The 21,173-nt window shown below is 49.8% G+C and overlaps 1 protein-coding gene across 2 annotated transcripts in view; it reads right to left on the reverse strand.

Annotated features, from left to right (window-relative positions):
• ACTN1 (actinin alpha 1) overlaps positions 1 to 21,173 on the reverse strand; it is a 107,036-nt gene that overhangs the window by 35,737 nt on the left and 50,126 nt on the right. The window contains exons 2-6 of one of the 2 annotated variants that reach the window (XM_017878615.1): positions 18,885 to 18,999; positions 13,664 to 13,783; positions 4,950 to 5,036; positions 2,439 to 2,526; positions 1,797 to 1,875 (exon numbers count right to left, since the gene is read on the reverse strand). In XM_017878615.1, the coding sequence (XP_017734104.1) occupies positions 1,797 to 1,875; positions 2,439 to 2,526; positions 4,950 to 5,036; positions 13,664 to 13,783; positions 18,885 to 18,909 (399 nt within the window). In that variant the 5' untranslated portion in view covers positions 18,910 to 18,999. Of the gene's footprint in view, positions 1 to 1,796; positions 1,876 to 2,438; positions 2,527 to 4,949; positions 5,037 to 13,663; positions 13,784 to 18,884; positions 19,000 to 21,173 lie in introns of those variants that run through there. The other variant, XM_017878616.1, reaches the window with a different exon arrangement.

Genomic DNA, 21,173 nt, shown 5'->3' on the forward strand with positions numbered 1-21,173 from the left:
GAAACAAACAAATAAATAAATAAATAAAAACAGAAGGGGAGACAGAGACAGCAAAACAGGGAGAAATTGGCAGAGATAAATAAAAAGACAGAGAGGGATAGTGTGTGGGAGGGCGCTAACTGGGTATCAGAACGAACCCCTGGACTTTCACCTCCCAAATGGCTGATGCTTCCAAATTCTTCAGAGTAAGGGAGGGGGCTCCAGAGCCACGGTCAGCACAGACCCCTTTATGTGGGGATGTCCAACAGCTGTGGATGAACTGGCCACTGACACCCCAGCATACTCAAGCGGGGACAGAGATACGTGCACACCTGTCACCAAAGCCCATCAGCTGAATAGGAAGTGGTGATGATGCCTTCAAAAGAGAAAACTGCCACCTCTAGGATATACCCCCTTGGCCACGTTTGATTTGGCCACACAGCTTCCCAGCAGGACAGGAAGTTTCTCTTTTTTTTTTTTCCTTGCAAAGCAGCTGAGGAAGTAGGCCAAGGATCCTCTGCCCCCAGGAGGTTAGCTGGGGAAGGGCTGGCCCCTGCTGTGGCTCCTCTCCTTCAGCAGATGGGCCCTCCCAGTGGACAGAGGCCTCAGCCCCAAGCTTCAGGTGACGGGGCAGTGTGTGTGGGGCTGGCGGAGGCGCGGCGCAGTACAGGGAAGCAAGTAGGAATCTGCTCCTTCCCTCCCTCAAGATCCTTTTTGGCAGCTTGCTATCCACCCGCCCGCAGCAAAGGACCTGCCACCACCACGAGTTGCACAGCAGCTCCTGCCCCAGCAATACTAGACCTCTTCTGGCCACTGAGAAGCAAGACGCCCTTCCTGGAGGCCCAGGCAAGACAAGAGCTACACTGAACACTGTGTTCTCCAGCGTCAAGGTGAAGTAGAGACACACAAGTCCAGCCGCTCCTTGAAGCCTCCCTTGCCAAGAGATTTGAGCACAGATAGGCGACATTCCAACCCCAACTCCAGGTCACCAACTGGGGGCTTGGGAAGGGCCTTTCCCGGGATGGCCATGCCATTGCGGCCTCTTGGCACCAAGATGGACCAAGAGGGAACTTGGAGAGTATGGTCAGAGGGTCCAGGAGGGAACCTGGAGAGTGTGTTTAGAGGGTCCAGGAGGGAACTTGCAGAGTATGGTCAGAGGGTCCAGGAGGAAACCTGGAGAGTGTGGTCAGAGGGTCCAGGACAGGTTTCTCCAAGGTCCAGGGCAGTGTCATCCAACCAGCTCAGACACTGAGAACCACCATGAGGCTAGAAACACAGCTCCCACTCCCACATCTGTCCCCACTCCACACATCTACTCAACAAAAATCACTGCAGCTTCATGCTGAAGGCGGGAGTGAAACCAAAAGAAAATCCCCCAGCCAAACTTCAGCAATAAAGGAAACCAAATCCATGGATAGGATAAGCTGCCCAGGACTGCACAGGAAGTCAAGGACAAGGCGGGGATGAACTGTCTCTTAGAATATGTGTCTCCTCTTTACAAGTCCCGGAAAAACAGAAAGGAGAAACGTTATGTACCATTCCATCCCTGACAAAGCTGCTGCCACAGCTGTGATATTTTTCCTGGTGGGATGTGTACGTGTGCAAGAACACACACACCACGCACAAGGCTAATGAAGTTGCCCTAACAGGGAAGGTGTTTTTCTCTTCACTTTCAGTTGGAGCTCTGTCTGGCTATTCTAAGAGGCCAACCCCGCTCAGGTTGGACCATGGACTGTCACAGAAAGGGTCCTAGTCCTGCTCTTTTCCTACCCCACCTGCCAGGGACCCAAAGTGGGAGGTCAGGTGGGCACACATACCTTCCGCAGCTTCCCGTAGTCAATCAGCTCAGGCCGGTGTCGGTGGATCAAGGCACAGAAACCGAGGCCATCCTTCCAACTGCCCGGGGAGAGAGAAGAAGGGGTAGGCTGGTAAATGAGGCTGAACAAACGGGAAGCCAAGCACTAACCAGGGCAAAGCAGGGGCCTCCTGGACTCCAGAGAGATGAACACAGAGCTTTCTGGGGCAGATGTTAGAAGACAGGATGGGAAGGGACATTTGTTCCTGCCACAATCCCAGGCACTGGGGTCAAGACTTTGTGGCAGGGTTGGCAGGTTGAGATAAACCTGCCATATCCAGCCCTACCCCCAACCAAGGCCCACGGCCCTAGTCTGCTGTTCCAGAGCCCTGGGCTGGGACTTCCTGGACATTTTCCTTGGGGACGCTCCCAGTAGCAAAAGCATCAACCAAAGTTATATCAGGCAGCAGCCCTAAGACACTGCAGGGAGAGAGACGGGGGGATTCAGAGGGATGGTGGCACCCCCTTCCTAAGGAAAGCTACTTCTTCCACCAATAGTCTCCACTTTGTTCTAAAGCTGAGACTGACCCAGTCAAGGGGGGGTCTGGGAGCTCCCGGGGGAGGCAGCCTGGTTCTGCGAGGCCCCTCAGCCCCCAGCACTCACCTTATGTGGAAGTTCTGGATGTTGACGTTTTTGTAAGGGGCCGTCTTTCTCTGACACCACAGGAGCAGCCCTTCCTTGGCTGAAGTCTCTGTGGGGAAGGGGACGGGCAGCGAGGTCAGAGGGCTGACTCGGTGGAGGAAGGGATGCCAGCTGATGGAGGCCCCACTGTGACCCCTTGATGCCAACCCTCCTTCAGAGGGCTGAAGGAGGAGCCCTGGCCATCAAGTCTATTCCCTTGACAAAGTTTGAGAAGTTATTTGAGAAACAGAAAAAGCAAGCTGGGAAGCTTTTCAGAGCTAGTTGTGCTATACATATAAATTCTGAGACAACAGTTTTTCCAACTTCAAGAATTATCTCCCCTACTCCTTTTATTCAAAGAAATGGTAGGCGCGGGCGCGGTGGCTCAAGCCTGTAAATCCAGCACTTTGGGAGGCGCGAGACAGGCAGATCACGAAGGTCAGGAGATCAAGACCATCCTGGCTAAACACGGTGAAACCCCGTCTCTACTAAAAATAGCAAAAAACGAGTCGGCGAGGTGGGCGGGCGCCTGTAGTCCCAGCTACTCCGGAGGCTGAGGCCGGAGAATGGCGTAAACCCAGGGGGCGGAGCTTGCAGTGAGGCTGAGATCCGGCCACTGCAGCTCCAGCCCTGGGCGACAGAGGGAGACTCCGTCTCCAAAAAAAAAAAAAAAAAAAAAAGAAAAATGGTAATGATACAAAATAAGTCAGCAACCTCTATCAGGTTGAGGAGGAAGGTTTGATCAATCTGAGAAATCTACACATCCAGGGGTCTCCAGACAGGGGATCCCACAGCCTGAGGGTGCACACAGCTGAGTGAGAAGAAAGCATTAGGACTCCTAGACAGATTTTGTTTTTAATCTAAAAAATAAAAAATAAATAAAAAATAAGGTCTCCCTATATTTACTTCAATACCGCTGCCCTCTGTGTGTGAAGGAACCACGTGTCTGTGAGGTTAGGCAGGCAACTGAGGGGGCTCATGGAGCTCCCAGCACAGAAGAAAGACTGTAAACCACACTACCCCCCAATATGCTTTGGCTGTGTCCCCACCCAAATCTCATCTTGAATTGTAGCTCCCATAATTCCCATGTGTTGTGGGAGGGACCCAGTGGGAGATCATTGAGTCGTGGGCGTGGTTCCTCCCATACTGTTCTCGTGGTCGTGAATAAGTCTCACGAGATCTGATGGTTTTCTAAGGGGAAACCTCTTTCACTTGGCTCTCATTCTCTGCCCGCTGCCATGTAAAAGGTCCCTTTGCTCTTCCTTGCCTTCCACCATGATTGTGAGGCCTCCCCAGCCATGTGGAACTGTGAGTTCATTACACCTCTTTTTCTTTATATATTACCCAGTCTCGGGTATGTCTTTACCAGCAGCGTGAAAACTGACTAATATACTCCTGTGTTCATGCCTGTGAATTGAAGGTTAAGGTACTCAGTGGACTGGGTTCATGAGTGATCTCATTTATTTTCAATGCACAAAATGGACTTTAAAATGACATTCAAGGGTTCCTACAAAGACCATAACCACCTAAGCAAAAGCAGACAATTTAAAAATTGGCAAAGCTAGTGCTTCTACTTAGCTTAAGCTCTTTGTCAGCTAAATCACAAGAGTAACACAATGATGACTTCAGAGCTGACAGGAAGTCCACCCAAAAGAATCAAAATCATCAAGAATGCTATTTGAGAAATAGATTTACATCCACTGTCATTAACAAGAACCACACCCCAGGTGACTACTATGACCCTCTTTCCAACCACTTCAACCCTAAATACCAAGTACCCATAAACCGAACTGGGACCCCTGCATTGCTGTATAAACCAACATCTCCATCACAAAGCAACTGAATTGAATCCACGTTGTTTTTTTAAGAAATTCCTTTGATTAAAAATGTTTATGTCTATGCCATTAAAACATTTTAAAAATATTATCTCCATCTCATCTTGTAAAAGTTTGTTTCAGTATGTGTGTTTTATCATATGCACAGCAATACACAAATATTATGCAAGATAAATACATGCATAGCAGACATAAAGCTCAAAAACTGCCCGAGTATGGAACCAAATGTAGAGATCACTTCTCCAGACCACGACAGCCCTTGTAGATCTGTGAAGTGGCCACTAGAGGGTGCTAGGGGAGCAGAGTAGAGGACGGGGTTAGCGACCCTCCTGGCACTTTCCCCACCCTTTCAGATGAACGACCCAAGAGCCAGGTGGGTTTTCCCAGGTGGCAGCCTTGGGCAGCCCAGGTGGCAGCCTTGGGCTTTCCCAAAGTGGGGAGTTTCCCTGGGGCCAACACGCCTATGAGAATCAGAATGGCAAATAGTTCTTTTTTCTACATTGACTGGAAGAGAGGGCTGATGCCCAATAAATGAGCAAGAAGCCTAGGACACGGCCCCTGATGAACGTCCATTGCCCTGGGTGCGGGAGTTCTCCAGGCTAAGCCCAGGGAGGGAGATGGGGTGGTGATGGCAGGATGGAACAAAGCGGAAACCCACCTTCCACGGAGATGTCCTGGATGGCAAAGCGCAGGATGATGGTCCAGATCATGCCCAGGGTCATCTTCACATTCCCATCCACGATTTCTACAGAAACAGCAGCACCACGCATCAGAAAGGGTCTCGGCGGGGACAGAATTAACACTCCCTCAGCACCCACAGCACTCCATGCCCCACACTAGGAATCAGACTCCAGAGCTCTACTTCTAGAGGGAAACCGGATTTTTGCTTGTTTGTTTTTGAGACAGGGTTTTCACTCTGTCACCCAAGCTAGACTGCAGTGGTGCAATCATGGCTCACTGCAGCCTCCAAATCCTGGGCTCAAGCAATCCTCCCATCTCAGCTTCTTGGGTAGCTGGGACTACAGATAGGCCATCATACTCGGCTAATTTTTTCATTTTTTGTAGAGACAGGGTCTTACAATATTGCCCAGGCTGGTCTCAAACTCCTGGGTTCAAATGATCCTCCCACCTTAGCCTTCCAAAGTGCTGGAATTACAGGCATGAGCTACCATGTCTGGCCTGGATGTTTCTTAAAGTTAATGCATAAACTGTGACAGGTGCTGGAAGAGAAGTCTATTTAGGGCACCAAAAAAAAGTGTAATCAATCCTAATTGGAGACAGTGGGTACATCAGGGAAGGCCACACAGAAGGGGGCATTTGAAATCCTGATCTGTGTTCCCAGTTGATGAGGAAGAGGAGAGGATTTCTAAACAATCACAAATGTTCTGGCAATTCTGTGAGCTGGGGCTGTCTGGGCAATCACAGCTCTCAAAATAGCCACCCACATGTGGAAAAACCAGTGGAATCAAGAGAAAGTCACAAACTTAAAGTTTTGTAAATTGCCATTTTGAACCATCCACTGACTCAACCTCACAATGCCATTAGTTTGGGTATTAAAACAGATTTAAAAAAAAAAATCAGCCGGGCGCGGTGGCTCAAGCCTGTAATCCCAGCACTTTGGGAGGCCGAGACGGGCAGATCACGAGGTCAGGAGATCAAGACCATCCTGGCTAACACGGTGAAACCCTGTCTCTACTAAAAAATACAAAAAAAAAAAACTAGCCGGGCGAGGTGGCAGGCGCCTGTAGTCCCAGCTACTCGGAGGCTGAGGCAGGAGAATGGCATAAACCCGGGAGGCGGAGCTTGCAGTGAGCTGAGAACTGGCCACTGCACTCCAGCCCAGGCGACAGAGCGAGACTCCGTCTCAAAAAATAAAAAAAATAAAAATAAAAATAAAAAATAAATAAATAAATAAATAAATAAATCAAACAACAGCTTCAAGATCACAGCTAACAGATAACCCACTATATTTAGTGTAAGCAGCACCTTCTAGAGTTTTAGAATCTAGAAGTTCTATGAAGTAGATTTTCTCTTTTTTTCTGTACCAGGCCTAATGGCAGGGAACACAACATAAATAAGCCCTATTTTAAGGAGCCCAATACATGGAGCAATTTATGGTCTTGTGGTTGAACAAGTGATACTCAAATGTACATTCCACACCCCCTCATCACCTGCTTCCAGATCAGGAGATAGTAATCTGGCCCATGGTAAAATACGCTCAGTCAAGAGTAAGGCACCCAAAGAATATCTTATTTTTTCCTACCTACAACATTAATTTTAGGGGAGACCCAACAGAACCATGAGAAGGATCAATTTCCAGGGAGTCCTGACCCTACTAGGATTTGCATCCCACAAACCCCTGAAACAAGAGTGGATTTCCATTAAGGACAGTATACTGACATCTTAGCCCCTTTCCCGAAAGTGAGGGCAAAACCGTATGCTGCTGCATGACCAGCAGGGTGTAGTCCATGGAGCAGTGCTTGGCCACAGCCACCTCCCAGGGGAGCAGGTAACCCACTGAGTCTGCATGGGATGCTGAGCAAAGGAAGAAGTGTCCACTTTGGACATGGAATAGGATGTAACCCTTCTTGCAAACAGGGAAGTAAAAATGCCCCTCCCACAGCCCCAGCCACCAGCGGAGCACAGTCCCACATCCAAGCACTTGGGTTGGGGAGAAACAGAGAGCTGTAGCAGCATGCAACCCCTTTTGCTACTAAGCAACACAGCCAGCCAGCATTCTGCAGTCCACATCGTGGGGAGGCAGAACTACTCGTTAAGAATCAGCTCATAGACCTGGCAGTGGCTCAAGTCTGTACTCCCAACACTTTGGGAGGCCAAGACAGATGGATTGCTTGAACCCAGGTGTTCAAGACCAGCCTGGGCAACATGACAAAACCCCATCTCTACAAAAATACAAAAATTAAATAGGCATGGTAGTGCCTGTAGTCCCAGCTATTCAGACTTAAGTGGGAGGATTGCTTGAGCCAAGGCAGAGGCTGCAGTGAGCTGTGATCGTGCTACTGTACTCCACCCTGGGCAACAAAGTGAGACCCTCTCTCAAAAAAAATAAGATAAAACAAAAAAGTAAAGGAATCGGCTCATAAAGCTTTGATATTTTTTTTAAAAGCACTTTCATTTGTGATTTCTAATGGTTTAAAGAGTTCATCTAAATTGAAAAAACAAAAAATACTAAACTCTCAATAAATAGGCAAAAGACAAAAAATCATAAAACATGAAATACAAATAATCAATTCATAAGAATGTTCAATCTCACTTATAATCAAAGAAATAAGATAATCTTCCCATGCTATTAAATTAGCAAACTTAAAAAACAAAGTTAGGCTGGGTGAAGTAGCTCATGCCTGTAATCCTAGCACTTTGGGAGGCCAAGGTAGGAAGATCGCTTAAGTCCAGGAGTTCAAGACCAGCCTGGGCAACATAGGAGATCTTGTCTCTACAAAAAAATGAAAAAATTAGGCAGGTGCAGTGGTGCACACCTGTAGTCCTAGCTTCTTGGGAGGCTGAGGCAGGAGGACTGGGGTTGAGCCCAGGAGCTCAAGGCTGCAGTGAGCTGTGACAGCACCACTGCACTCCAACCTGCATGGCAAGTCAAGACCCTGTCTCTTAAAACAAAACAAAACAAAAAAAAACCCCAAAGCTGAAAACCACATGCCTTGATGTCAGCAAGGCTACCACATTAGAAGTGTAAATTGGTTTAAAAACAATAATAATAATTTCTGGAAAATTAATCAATTAATCTGGGAAATAATTTGGCCACAAGGAGTAGGCATCTTAAAGTTGCTCAACTTTTTGGCAATAAAATTCTATCTCCAGGAATCTATCCCTAGCCAATGAAAGGAAATGCAGAGTAAGGTTCCTGTATGAATGCACTTGCTGCAAGGCCATTTACCACAGCCCCGTACTAGAAACCTCGCAAATGTACACAGTACACAGAATGACCAAGTAAATCCCCAGACCCCATATCGCCCTCTGCTAAAACCTCCACAGCTTCCCACCTCCCTGAGAGTCAAAGCCAGTGGCCAGCAAGGCCCTTGTGGTCTGGCTGCCTGGGCCTCTGGTTCCCCTTCTTCCCCCTGCTCTTTCTTCCCCTCCCCCCCTGCTCAGGCCCCCCTGCAGCTCCCCCTCCCTAGATACCTACATGGCTTGTCCCTACCTCCTGCCAGTTTCACTCACATACCCCCTTCTCATGGACACCTCCCTTGACCACCCAAGTTCCTCCCTGCTTTGGTTTTCTCCATCTGGTAGGTGTACATGCATATTTTCTCTTTCCCCTCTAGAACGTAAGCCCCATGAGGGTAAGAATACTTCCTATTTTGCATCATTGCTTAGAGTCCAGTATGAAGCCTGGCACAGGGAAAGCCCCCATCAGCATCTGCTGAGTGAATGAATGAGTGAACAAACACTAACCACAAGTGGGGGAATGGGCAGAGCTAACACAGGCCTGGGCCCCCTGAGAACACAATGGGCCTCAGTCTCTTCCAGGGCAGGGCCCAGGCCTGGGATGAAGTACAACAAACAGATGATGAGGCCAGGCGCAGTGGCTCACACCTGTAATCCCAACACTTTGGGAGGCCAAGGTGGGACAGATCACTTGAGGTCAGGAGTTCAAGACCAGCCTGGCCAACATGGTGAAACCCTGTCTCTACTAAAACAGAAATTAGGCAGATGTGGTGGCACGTGCCTGTAATCCCAGCTACTCATGGGGCTGAGGCAGAAGAATCACTTGAATCCGGGATGGGGAGGTTGCAGTGAGCTGAGCGTGCCACTGCACTCTAGCCTGAGCAACAGAGCAAGACTCGTCGCAAAAACAAAACAAAACAAAAAAGACAATGAATGCAACCATTAACGATTATATCATGAGTGCTTAATAACTTAGAAAAATTATTCAACATGGGAAACAGGAAAAGCAGGTAAAAAATTTCATAAACAGTGTTTAAAATATAAGGGAAAAAATTTTTAAGCCTAGAAAAAAGCTCTGGCGGTAGTCCTATGGTTTGGCCTTCCTAGGAGTGGGACTGCAATGCTAGCCCTCCCCTGGTCCCCCACATGCTGCCCCACTCTGTCACGGCCAAACTTCAGGGACTCCCGCTGGCCCTGACCTCAGTGCCTGCAGATCTGCCATCTTGGAGCCTTTCTGGAGGGACTGAGAGAGAGGCAAGTGGCTTCTTTCTTGGGTCTTGCCTACTTATCCTCTTCTCCTTCCCCAGAAACTCCCCAGAGAATTTTGCTTACTGAATTCTCATTTACACCAAAGGCATAGTTTCACTCCAGAAAACAGAGGTGCCAAGCACAAGCACAGAGAGTAGAGTGTGCTTAATTAGCAGCCCATGTATGCCCAGCCCCAGTTCCCACCTGACTCCCATCCCATGCACTCTCCTTCCCCTTCCCTGGCATGGCAGGTCCTGTATTCCAGGCCTCCGGCTTCTCAACACTTGCAGCAGGGATGCCGCATCTCGCAAGCAGCTTTGTGACAGGGACTGCTTGGAAGGTTGGGCCCAAAGGGAGGGTCCCAAGGTCACAACTGGGCTTCGTGGGAAAAATCTTGATGACAGATTAACAGCGTCTGCCCTTCCTGGTCTACGGCGAGCTATGAAGCTGCTCGCATCCCCTGCTTACTGGGAACCTGTTTCTCCCTCCTTCTCCCTCCAGAGACACTGTTATCTGTTCAGTATTCAGATGGCAGAATGAATGCTGCAGAAATTCCATGTGACAGAAACTAGAACCCCAGGGGCCACCACCTCCCAGACCAATGCTGTGGTAGGGCACCCATGGCCCCTTCCATCCTAAAGACACATGCTACCTCACTGAGACCACCTCCACGCTCACAGCACCCAAACCCTCAGGCTCTACCTGCCCAGAGACCTTCAAATACAAAATTCTTTTTGAGTTCTTTCCCCTGGTTAACTACATTCCAACCACTCACCCAGGCCAAGTCCCAGTTCCATGAAGTCTAGGCATTCTAGAACCAAGTATCATAAGGGAGACCTTAAGGATGTGCTCCAACCTCTCCCTGATGTGTGGAAGTTCCTTGTCTCCAGCCTCCATGTGCACACCTTCAGGGACACGACACTCATGACCCTCCCAGAGCCCCGGTTCCATTTCCCAAGGCTCTTCCTGTTATCCAGAGTCCACCTACCCACAGAGTACCAATTCTGGGTCTGGTTCTGCCCTTCGGAGTCAGCCAGAGGTCCTAGTCCTTACACTGCATGATAATCCTTCAAAGACTTTGGTGGGGGGCTGAGGGGTGTCCCTGCTGGGCCTGGTCTCCACAGTCACAGCCTTCAGCAGCCCAGGATGGACAACCTGCAATGTTCCCCCGCCCCCCTTCCAGGAGAGCTCATTCCAGGCGATCTGCCTGTCACCTTTTATTTATAATCTACATCAATAAACTCCATTTCACTTTTAAAAGCCCACAAAATGCCATTTGCTGCCTCATCTAGTTTCCTGGTTTAGCAGAGCGGCCACTGTGGCATGATCCTAGTGCTCAGCCTGATGGGAGTGGATGATTTCAGACCTGGAAGCCGCAGCTGAAAACATTGGCTCCTCAGGGCAGGGAGAAGGTAAAGAATATCTCATTTTAAAGGAGGCTTTTTGGCTGGGCGCAGGGGCTCATGCCTGTAATCCCAGGACTTTGGGAGGCTGAGGCAGGCGGATCATTTGAGGTCAGGAGTTCAAGACCAGCCTGGCCAACATGGTGAAACCCCATCTGTACTAAAAATACAAAAATTAGCCAGGCATGGTGGCGCGAACCTGTAATCCCAGCTACTTGGGAGGCTGAAGCAGAAGAATCACTTGAGCCTGGGAGGCGGAGGTTGCAGTTAGTCAAGATCGCGCCATCGCACTCTAGTCTGGGTGACAAAGTGAGACCCTGCCTTAAAAAACAAAAAATAAAGGAGCCTTTTCAAAATATTGAGAGAAGCTAGGCCTGTGTCAAAGGAAAAGGGAAAACCGAGGCCGCCAGGTGAATCACCTTCCCAGCACAGCAGCGGCAGTGAGATAAGAGTTCACGCCAGTGTTCCTCTCACTCCTCACCCCTGAGGCCAGCACGGCAGGGGCAGGCTTGATCTGCCATCTGATTGCTGAAGAGAATTCCATGTGAAAGTTCTGTCCTGGGACCCGACCCGGGGAGGCAGCGCTGACAGGAAGAGGGAGGCCTCAGCTCTGGAGCCTAACCCTGGGTTTAACCCTGGATCTGCCACATAGAAGCAGTCTGGCTCAGAGTCTGGGCTCAACTGACGACACTCTTCCACTCTAGCAACTTTTCTGAGCCTCAGTTTCCTTAACTGTAAAACGTGGCTGGTGATACCCATCCTACGAGTCCATCGTGACGGCAGCAGGAGATGGCCCCTGTAGAGCATCCTGTCTGGCAACACAGAGCTGGTACTCGGTGAGTGCTACTCTCTTCCACCTTCCCCTTCCCTGCCCTCCTCCCCTGCTTTGGTAGAGGCTTTAAAGAAAAAACAAGTTGTTTTTTAAAATTTAGTTGCCAAATTTTTCTTTTCAAAAAATCTGGATTTCTGGCTTCTTTTGAAAAACCGGAAGATCTAGCAGCACTGGAGCCCCACGGCGGCAATTTCTTACATCCACAAGGTGCCCACCCCGCTTAGGACATGATTCTGCAGCTCACCACAGCCCCTACCCACCCCTGCCACTGACCCCTGAACCACTTCACAAATTCTCTACACTCCCCTGCCCCGGGGGCATCTGAGCCTGCACCAACCACCTGGGTGACTGTCTTTGGCCTCCCACGCCTGCTTAGTTATAACTTTTTCTGCCAAGTCTTGAATTGCTCCCTAATAAAACAAACTGTTCTTTTCTTATAAGGCGGAGAACATCTTCCTAATCACAAAGCAGAGTATACCGCTATATGTCAATCCTTTGAACATTTATTGAGCACCTACTGTGTGCATCATGCTGCTAGGAGCTGGGGCCACAGGATGTAGAAACCATGCTTTCTGCCTTTGGGAAGCTCATAGCTGGTGGGGGAGATGCTGGAATCCATAAGGCACCTCCCGTGACCACCTTGGGCACTGGCCTGAAGTCCAGATAAGGCCAGAGGTGAGCAAATTTTTTCTGTAGAAGGCCTGATAACAAATGTTTCTGGCTCTGTGGTCCATATAATCTCTGTAGCAACTGCTCAACACTGCCATTGAAGCACAAAAGCCACTGATGATACATTAACACGGGTGTGCTGTGTTCCAATATTTCCAAAAATCCGAGTCAGCTGGACTTGACCCCATGCACTACAGTTTGCTGAGCCTGTGTTAAAGTTCTCCATTTGATGTATCAACAAAATATCCCTCCATTTCTAGAAGAGAGGGGACTGTAAGCCTCAACCAGAGAAGAGATCTGCCCCTATGGACCTACCAGGAGCAAGACCCCTGCCCCCTCCAAGGAAAGGCCACTCTCTGAGGGCATTTTTCTGGTGTCACAAAGACCTGCGTTTGAGTTCCGGCTTTGCCATTTATTGACGGCAGAACCTTAAGGAAGTAACAATCTCTTCAAGCATCTGTTTTCTTATGGCAAAATTGGGAGAATTAATTATGAGCGCTACCTCATAGGGTTGTTGGAGGATTAAGTACATGCCACAGAGTGAGCAATCCACTCTCACAGCCAGGGTGTGTCTCGAATGAGTGAGATTCATTCGTTTTCAGGTCTCTGACCTCACGCAGCAGGTGCCCCATAAATACTTGATAAATCCATGGTCACAGGACTGAAGGGGCCTGGATAGAATATCTTCTGCCTGCTCTAAACGACCAACTCTTAATTTTTCAGAGCCACCACAATGCACACAAGAAATTACACTATCTTCTTTCAATCATTAAGGACATCCTAGTAATAGCTTTTTTGGGAAGTGTTTCTAAGTAAAAGTGAAAGAGTTAGGAAGCTACACTGTAGGGAAATGCTATTAAAAATGTTCCTACAGACTTCAGTCTTGCCAGGACCCCGGGGGAGTCTCGGGGCAGCCTCCGGCCTCTACCAGCCTGTGTCTGCACACCCTTTCCAGCCCACACACAAATCCTCTGCTCCAGGCAATGCTGTGCAGTCAGGCCTGTGGATAGGGGAGGTGGCATGCCACACACACATAGGACTCCACAGAGCAAGGACGTGGCTAAGCGGGTGCAGGCACGGGAACAGGGGTCTGAGTCCTTGGTTTTGGGCGGGGCTGAGACTAGAAAAGTGTTGCAATACGAAGCACCCACAGGCGATCAGATGGAGGTGTTGGGGACCCACTGCCCAATGCCCCCAAGTGATGCAGGGCCCAGGAGGCAGCTCAAAAAAGGCCAAGAGAACCAGGGGAGACAAAGAAAATCAGACTCCTTGGGGCCACCAGAGGCAGGCCTTACTCACCTTCAGCTCCGATGGACACCAGTTTGACACCTTTGCTGGCTATGAAATCCAGGGCCTTGTTGACGTTGGAGATCTTGTGCACCCTCATCTTGCCTCGCTCTGGCTTGGCCAAGCGTTCACCTGTTTGGATCAAGAGGGAGGAAAAGGAAGGTGAGATGCTATGAGCCAGGGGCCAGAGCTACTATCACTACACCCTCATCCAAGGCACAGCTTAGCTAGGCAGGAGCGTGTGCATGTGTGCATGTGTGTCTGCGCTCACACGCCGCTCAGGGGCTGGAGAATGTCACCCTGGCAGGGAATGGAGGCAAATCTACCCTGCCTCTTCTTTCTTCCGCTTCTCAGGTCCAAACCTGCTTGCATCCACTCAACATTTATTTATCAAGCCCCTACTGCATGCCAGGGATTTGGCTGGGTGCTAGGCATAGGGGGGTGAACAAAACAGTTTCTTGCCTTTATGTAATTATAGTCCAGTAGGAGAGACAGACCTTAAACAGAGAAACACAAATAAATATATACAATGAACATATACAAAGAAAGATCCATGCTCTTCAAAAGAGGAGGAGGAAGAGGAAGGAGGAACTGAGGATTGGTCAGAAAGGTCTGAGTCTTTGCAGCCAGGCAAAGAAAGCAAGGAATGATGATCAAGGCAGAAGGAATAGTACATGCAAAGGCCCTGAACTCCTTTCTAGCCTTCCCTGTGCCCTGGGAGGAGGGTAGAGGTCACTCAAGTATGAACTTCCCTGGTATTCAAATGGGCTGCCTATAGCAGCCCATCCCCATTTGACAACTGCAGTTCTTGTCCTTTTATGCTGCCTCCCATGGGCACCCAGGGCTCAGCTCCAGGTCAACCCTCCACCCCCACCTCCAGACTCCACACAGTAGCTTCTGCTGCTCAGGTTTCAAGGTCAGAACCTTCGAGAAAATAGAGGTAGAGGAGCTGGCTCTCCAAATACCCCCATTAAGATTGCTTTTATCCCAGAACAAAGAGCATCTAGGGGCCTCTGAGAATTTTCTAAGTGCAGCATGTGGCCATACCTAGGAAAGGGGTACATAGCTTTCAGGGTCTCTAAGGGGCCAAGGACCCCAAAAGGCTTAGAACCACCATCACAGAGCCTGGAGCTCAGGCCCCTTGTGCCTGCCCTGATCTCCTGACCAGCCCCACTGTCTCCTCAGCAGGCCGACAGTCTGGCTGTGAGAGCTCCAGGGACCAGCCACTGGGATTCTGGCCTAGCCCACCCTGTCAGAGCAGCACCTCTCCAGGTGGCCTCCCAGCAGCCCGCTAGCTTCTGGAAGACAGCAGACTTCCTGCCACAGATGGGATCTGGCTGTCAGCTCCCAGGGAAGCACAGCTGTTTTTTAAATTAAATCAAGACTTTCCACTTGGGGCCCTCCCAAGGCTCTGGCTGCAGCCCAGCAAGGTACCCCAGCATTTCCTGTCCAGGGGAGATGGCACAGGGGCTCCCTCCCCACAGGATGGATGCAGGCAGCACCATGTCCCTCCCTGGAAGGCTACTCTTGCTACAGCCCCAGCCCTTGGGGCCTGTCCAGCTAAGTGGAGTGCCCCAGCCATTCAGCAGCTGCGCACACTGGCTGGAAGGAGGCTTCTGCAGAGGACAGTGGAGGAGGCAAGGGTTAAACACGGGAGAATGGGAAACACTTCCCAGACCTGGGCCAGTGGTTCTCAAACATCAGTCAGCACAAAATCACCTGGAGAACTTGCTAATCTGTGGCTGTCCAACCCCTTCCCCCTCTCACTAAGTCTGTGATTAAGAGGGCTGGGGTAAGGTTTGGAAATCTGCATTTTGACAAGCAATCCTGCTGATTCTGGCGTGGGTAGTCCAAGGACCACACTTTGAGAACCTCTGTAGGCAGCATCCCCCTTCTTCTCCTCATCCTGGGGCACCCTACCCATCTCCAACGATGATCAGGAGAAGATACCCCAGCATTTCCTGTCCAGGGGAGAACAGATCATTTCATAGAACAGATCTTCCCCAGCCTTGGGAAAGAGACACATGCTTCACAGAAGCGCACAGGTTCCCCCGGGCACAGGTCAGACCCATGCAGCAGGAATACACTGGGTATCATGCGGACAAGTCCAGCTCTGGGCACTCAGTCGTTCTAATGTTCCTGGAGCACCACCTACATGTCTGGTGCTGTTCGAAGCACCTGGGACACAGAGAGAAGATGGCCTGCCCCAAGGAGCTGTGTGGAGCAGAGAAGAAAACAAGTGAACTAAAAATGGTTACACTTCGTGGTAAAAGATACAGCAGAGGAATTAATGGGGTATTAGAGGTGCTGGGGAGCTGGGCGGGGGGGTGGGGGGCGGTGGTGCGGCTGGCACAGCCCCACTCAGATATAGGGGACAGAGGAGGGGGGGTGAAGCCTTCTGAAGGACAACCTCAAGCTGTGTTTGAAAGAATGACCAAATAGTAGCCAGGCCGCGGTGCTCGCAAGCCTGTAATCCCAGCACTTTGGGAGGCCGAGGACGGGCGGTCACGAGGTCAGGAGATCGAGGAGACGCATTCCCTGGCTAACATGGTGAACCCCGTCTCCTACTAAAATACAAAAAACTACCGGGCGACCCGGTGGCGGCGCCTGTAGTCCCAGCTACTCGGGAGGGCTGAGGGCAGGAGAATGGCGTGAACGCTGGGAGGCGGAGCTTTGCAGTGACTGAGGTTGCGGCCATTCACTGCCAGCCCCCGGCGACAGAGTGAGACTCCATCTCAAAAAAAAAAAAAAAAAAAAAGAATGACAAATAGTAAGGCCAGGTTTGTTTAAAACTGGGAAAGGGGGCCGGGCGCGGTGGCTCAAGCCTGTAATCCCAGCACTTTGGGAGGCCGAGACGGGCGGATCACGAGGTCAGGAGATCGAGACCATCCTGGCTAACACGGTGAAACCCCGTCTCTACTAAAAAATACAAAAAACTAGCCGGGCGAGGTGGCGGGCGCCTGTAAGTCCCAGCTACTCGGGAGGCTGAGGCAGGAGAATGGCGTAAACCCGGGAGGCGGAGCTTGCAGTGAGCTGAGATCCGGCCACTGCACTCCAGCCCCGGCGACAGAGCGAGACTCCGTCTCAAAAAAAAAAAAACAAAACAAAAAAAAAAAAACTGGGAAAGGGTAGTGGAGGAGGTAGGAAGCAGGGACATTCTAAAAGGCAGTTAGAGGCCGGGCACGGTGGCTCACACCTGCAATCCCAGCACTTTGGGAGGCTGAGGCGGGGATATCACCTGAGGTCAGGAGTTCAATACCAGCCTGGCCAACATGGTGGAACTCTATCTCAAGGAAAAAAAGGAAAAAGAAAATAAATAAATAAATAAATAAAGACAGTTAGAAGAAAACAGCATGGTGGCTCCTCAAAAAATTAAACAGAGCATTCCCATGTAACCTAGCAATTCCACTTTGGGGAATATATAAAAAAAGAACTGAAAGAGGGATTTTAAAAGTATTTTGTACACCCGTGTCCCAGCATTATTCACAATACCCAAAAGGTACGAACAACCCGAATGTCTACCGACAGGTGAATGAACAAAATGTAGGCAGCCATTTTATATCTGTAGGGCGTACATACAATGGAATATGATTCAGCCTTAAAAAGGAAAGGGATGGTGGTACATGCTCCAACACGGATGAACCGCGAAGACATTCTAGTAAGTGAAATAAACCAGTGTCACAAAGGGGAAAATACTGTATAATTCTACTCGTACAAGGTATACCTAGAGGAGTCAAATCAGAGACAAAAAGTAGAACAGTGGTTGCCAGGGGAGGGCCGGGGGAGCGGGGAGCTAGTGTTTAACAGGTGTAGGGTGTCGATTTTAGACGGTGAGGAGCCCTGAAGATGGACAGTGGTGATGGCTGCACAACAGTGAGTGCATGCATTTAATACCACTGCACTGCAACCTTTAAAATGGCTAAAATGATACATTTTTGTTATATATTACTTTACCATACACACAGGTTTTATCTGAAAATGGAAAAAATTACTTTAAAAAAAAAGGGCAGTTAGAGCTTGTGCAAAGGCACAGGGAACAGAAAGTGGATGTCATCTGAGGAGAGCTGCACGTTCCCCGCCCCACCCCCCGCCAACTGGCAGAGGATCTAAGGTCTGATACCTTTTTGGGAATAGTGAGTTGAAAACAAAGCAGGTGCCAGCTCATGCAGGATTCCATAAGCTATGCTAAGGAATGTGGCCTGCAGGCTGAAAGCCCTGGAGAGGCACCACGGGCTGAGGGCTGTAAGCAGGGAACAGCGTGACCATATTTGGACTGACTGTCGGGCGAGCCCTCTGGCTACAGCGACAGGGGTGGACTGCCAGGAGGAGCTGGGGTAAAGGCCTTTATGGGATCATCTAGGTGAGAGTTGACACAGGCCACAATGACACCACAACAGTAGGAGTTAAAAGAAGGATTGAGAAGAAGGAATCAGAATGAACAGAACATCAGTAACAAGTTGCAAAGAAGAACTGTCTATGATCCCAGCTTGGGTGCAGAGAACAAGACTCTGGGAGGGAAAAGAGGTTTGCTAGGGCGGGAGTGACAAGCACAGAGTTTTGGACATGCTGAGAGGACCGTGTGGGACACTGGGGTGGAGATGCCCAGCGAGGTTCAGCATTTGAGAGGTGGCTCAAGGGAGAGGCCTGGGCTGGGATTAGGTCTAAGGCTTACCGGCATCAAGGTGAAGAGAAAGTGAAGAGAGTAGCTAACATGGCCCAGTGTATCAACCAAGGCTAGACTCACGGGACTCCCACTCTTTAAGGGATGGTAGCAGAAAGGCATTCATAAGCAGGATGAGATGTGTGTTCCAGTAGAGCTGTCCCTCCAGACATCTGGACAAATCGGGGGCTGGGGAATGGCCTGGGTCACCTGGATACAGCTAGATAAGTATTAATGGAGCCAAGATTTGGAGACAGTCACCCATGGTTAACATTCTTGGCCACAGAATCCTGGCACTGGGGAGGAGAAAGAACCTCAGTTCCTTCAAAGCCTCCCTTTTTTTTTAACAAACAAGGATGCTGAAACAGAAAGGCAAAGCAACTTGTCCAAGGCACCTGGATGGCTGGCACCAGAACCAGAACTCAGACGCACGCTCCTAGGGGGAATTCACACATGTCATCCCCAACTTGTTTCAAGAGTCCCAAAACCAGCTGCGCCCATAGGCAGAGTGATGCCAAGGTGTCAGGCAGCACCAATAGACAGCATCTCGTCCTGGGCCAGGGTCCGCCTCACCTGAGATGACCTCCAGCAGCAGCATGAGCTTCAGGCCATCCCGGAAGTCCTCTTCGATGTTCTCAATCTGCGTCCCCGCCTTCCGGAGGTGGGAGTTACACCATGCCGTGAATGTCTGGGCAGAGAGAAGAAGGGCAAGTGGTCAGGGGACTGGTGTTGTCATCCTCATTGGACAAGCTGTTTAACAATGCTGGGAGGTGGGTGGTGGACACCTACTCAGCAGAGCCTCTCAACAGAGTTGCCCCACCATGGTCTCATTCACAGCATCAACCAAGCACTGAGCTCCCCACAGGGCAGCAGCCGAGGGACCCTACACAGAGCCTGCTACATGGGTGGGAGCAAGCAGGATAGATGAAGCAGCAAATTTCCTTAACATCCGCCTCCTAGCCCTCTCTCACAGACATCATGCACACCCACATTTGAAAATGCCACAATTCCATTCTTATAAGTTACCTCTTAAGTTATAAGACTTAGTTTCAATCTTCACAGTTTTAAGACAAAGTAACCCGGAAGTAACATATTAAGCCCTGTTGACACCTTAGGGTAAATTAGTATATTAAATCATTTCATTAGCAGCCAGCTAAGAGAAAGGAGTAATAAGTTTCACTGAAAACAGAATTCAGATGCAGGGTGTCAGGATACGGGGGAAGAAGAGTAAGCACCCCAATGTGTATCTGTGTGTGTTTTGGGTGGGGATAGGGGCACCTTAAGCTGCAAAAGCATGAGGAGTTCCAGAAAGGGAACATAAGGAGGTTAAATCAAAGACCATCAGCTTCACAGTTCTCTATTAAGCAGATCATGATCAGGTGAGGCAGCAACTAAGCCATCCTGTGCCAACAGCACCACCTGGTGGTTCAAACAGAAACAGGGTGTCTCAACAAACATGAGAAAAGCATGCATCTCAGTTTTACACATCTAAAACGGCTGTCTCTCTCCAGTTGTCTCCAGTCTATGGTAACCAGAGAGAAGAGCTCCCTTGCTTTAGATCTAAATCATTCATTGGCAACTCCAGACTTCTTTTTTTTTTTTTTTTTTGAGACGGAGTCTCGCTCTGTCGCCCAGGCTGGAGTGCAGTGGCCAGATCTCAGCTCACTGCAAGCTCCGCCTCCCGGGTTTACGCCATTCTCCTGCCTCAGCCTCCCGAGTAGCTGGGACTACAGGCGCCAGCCACCTCGCCCGGCTAGCTTTTTTTGTATTTTTTTAGTAGAGACGGAGTTTCACTGTGTTAGCCAGGATGGTCTCGAACTCCTGACCTCGTGATCCACCCGTCTCGGCCTCCCAAAGTGCTGGGATTACAGGCTTGAGCCACCGCACCCGGCCTGGTAACTCCAGACTTCTCTGCACCAAATGGCACTACCAATTACATGGGGCTCACCCAACACCAGAGCCATTCAGCTCTCTTCCCACCTGCCCTGCAAAATTCAAAGGGTGGGAAGAGTATCATTCATGTGATAGTAGGAACCACACTAGAAATACTCTTCCTCATGGGAAAGGTCACAGCCTCATGCTCCCCACCCCCTTCCTCCTGCCCTGGGGAACTCCAAAGGTGAAGTGGCAATGAGTGGGCAGGAAGAGGGAAGAACATCACATCAGTGAGTATTAGGGGAAAAGAAATAGCTGCTTAGATTTAGAAGCAAAAGTTGAAGAGCCTATGAGCAAGAAAGGGAACAGGGGGACAGGAGCTATCACTCCACACAGGCAGGGAGAAAGGGACAGCATTATGATACCCCATGACTCTGGGCTTAATCTTTCAATCATGTCTCACTAGTAACTTACCAATACGGAATACCTGTCTCTTCCTGCAAACATATCTCTACTCTGCAGGCCAGCCTACTCCCATGATGAAGAGGAACAGCGTATTGTGCTATCCCAGAGCTTTGGGAAGACTGGCACACAAATCGGGGGTGGATAGGAGGCATACATTGATTTCCAGTGTCCTCTCTATCTTGCTTGGCTAACTCACTCATCTTTCAAGACTGGGTAGAGATATCACCTGCTCCAGGGAGCCTTCCTGATAGGCACCTACTATGTCTGGGCTGGACATACACCCACAGTACCCTGCATTCACCCATTATGTCTAGCCACTTGTCAGCTCCACACCCCCAGCCTGGGAGCTCCTGGAGGTAGAAACTCAGTGTTCACCTTTATATCCCAGAGACCCAGGGCACAGAGTCAGGGACACAGCAGTGAACTAAACAGCAAAAGTCCTTGCCTCTGTGCAGCAGACATTCTAGTGGACATAAGAATTGGGCAGCCAGGTGAAGGAACAAGTGGGGAACTGGATGCAAA

Source organism: Rhinopithecus bieti, unplaced genomic scaffold, assembly GCF_001698545.2.
Source record: "Rhinopithecus bieti isolate Rb0 unplaced genomic scaffold, ASM169854v2 scaffold_11252, whole genome shotgun sequence".
NCBI lineage: Eukaryota > Metazoa > Chordata > Mammalia > Primates > Cercopithecidae > Rhinopithecus > Rhinopithecus bieti.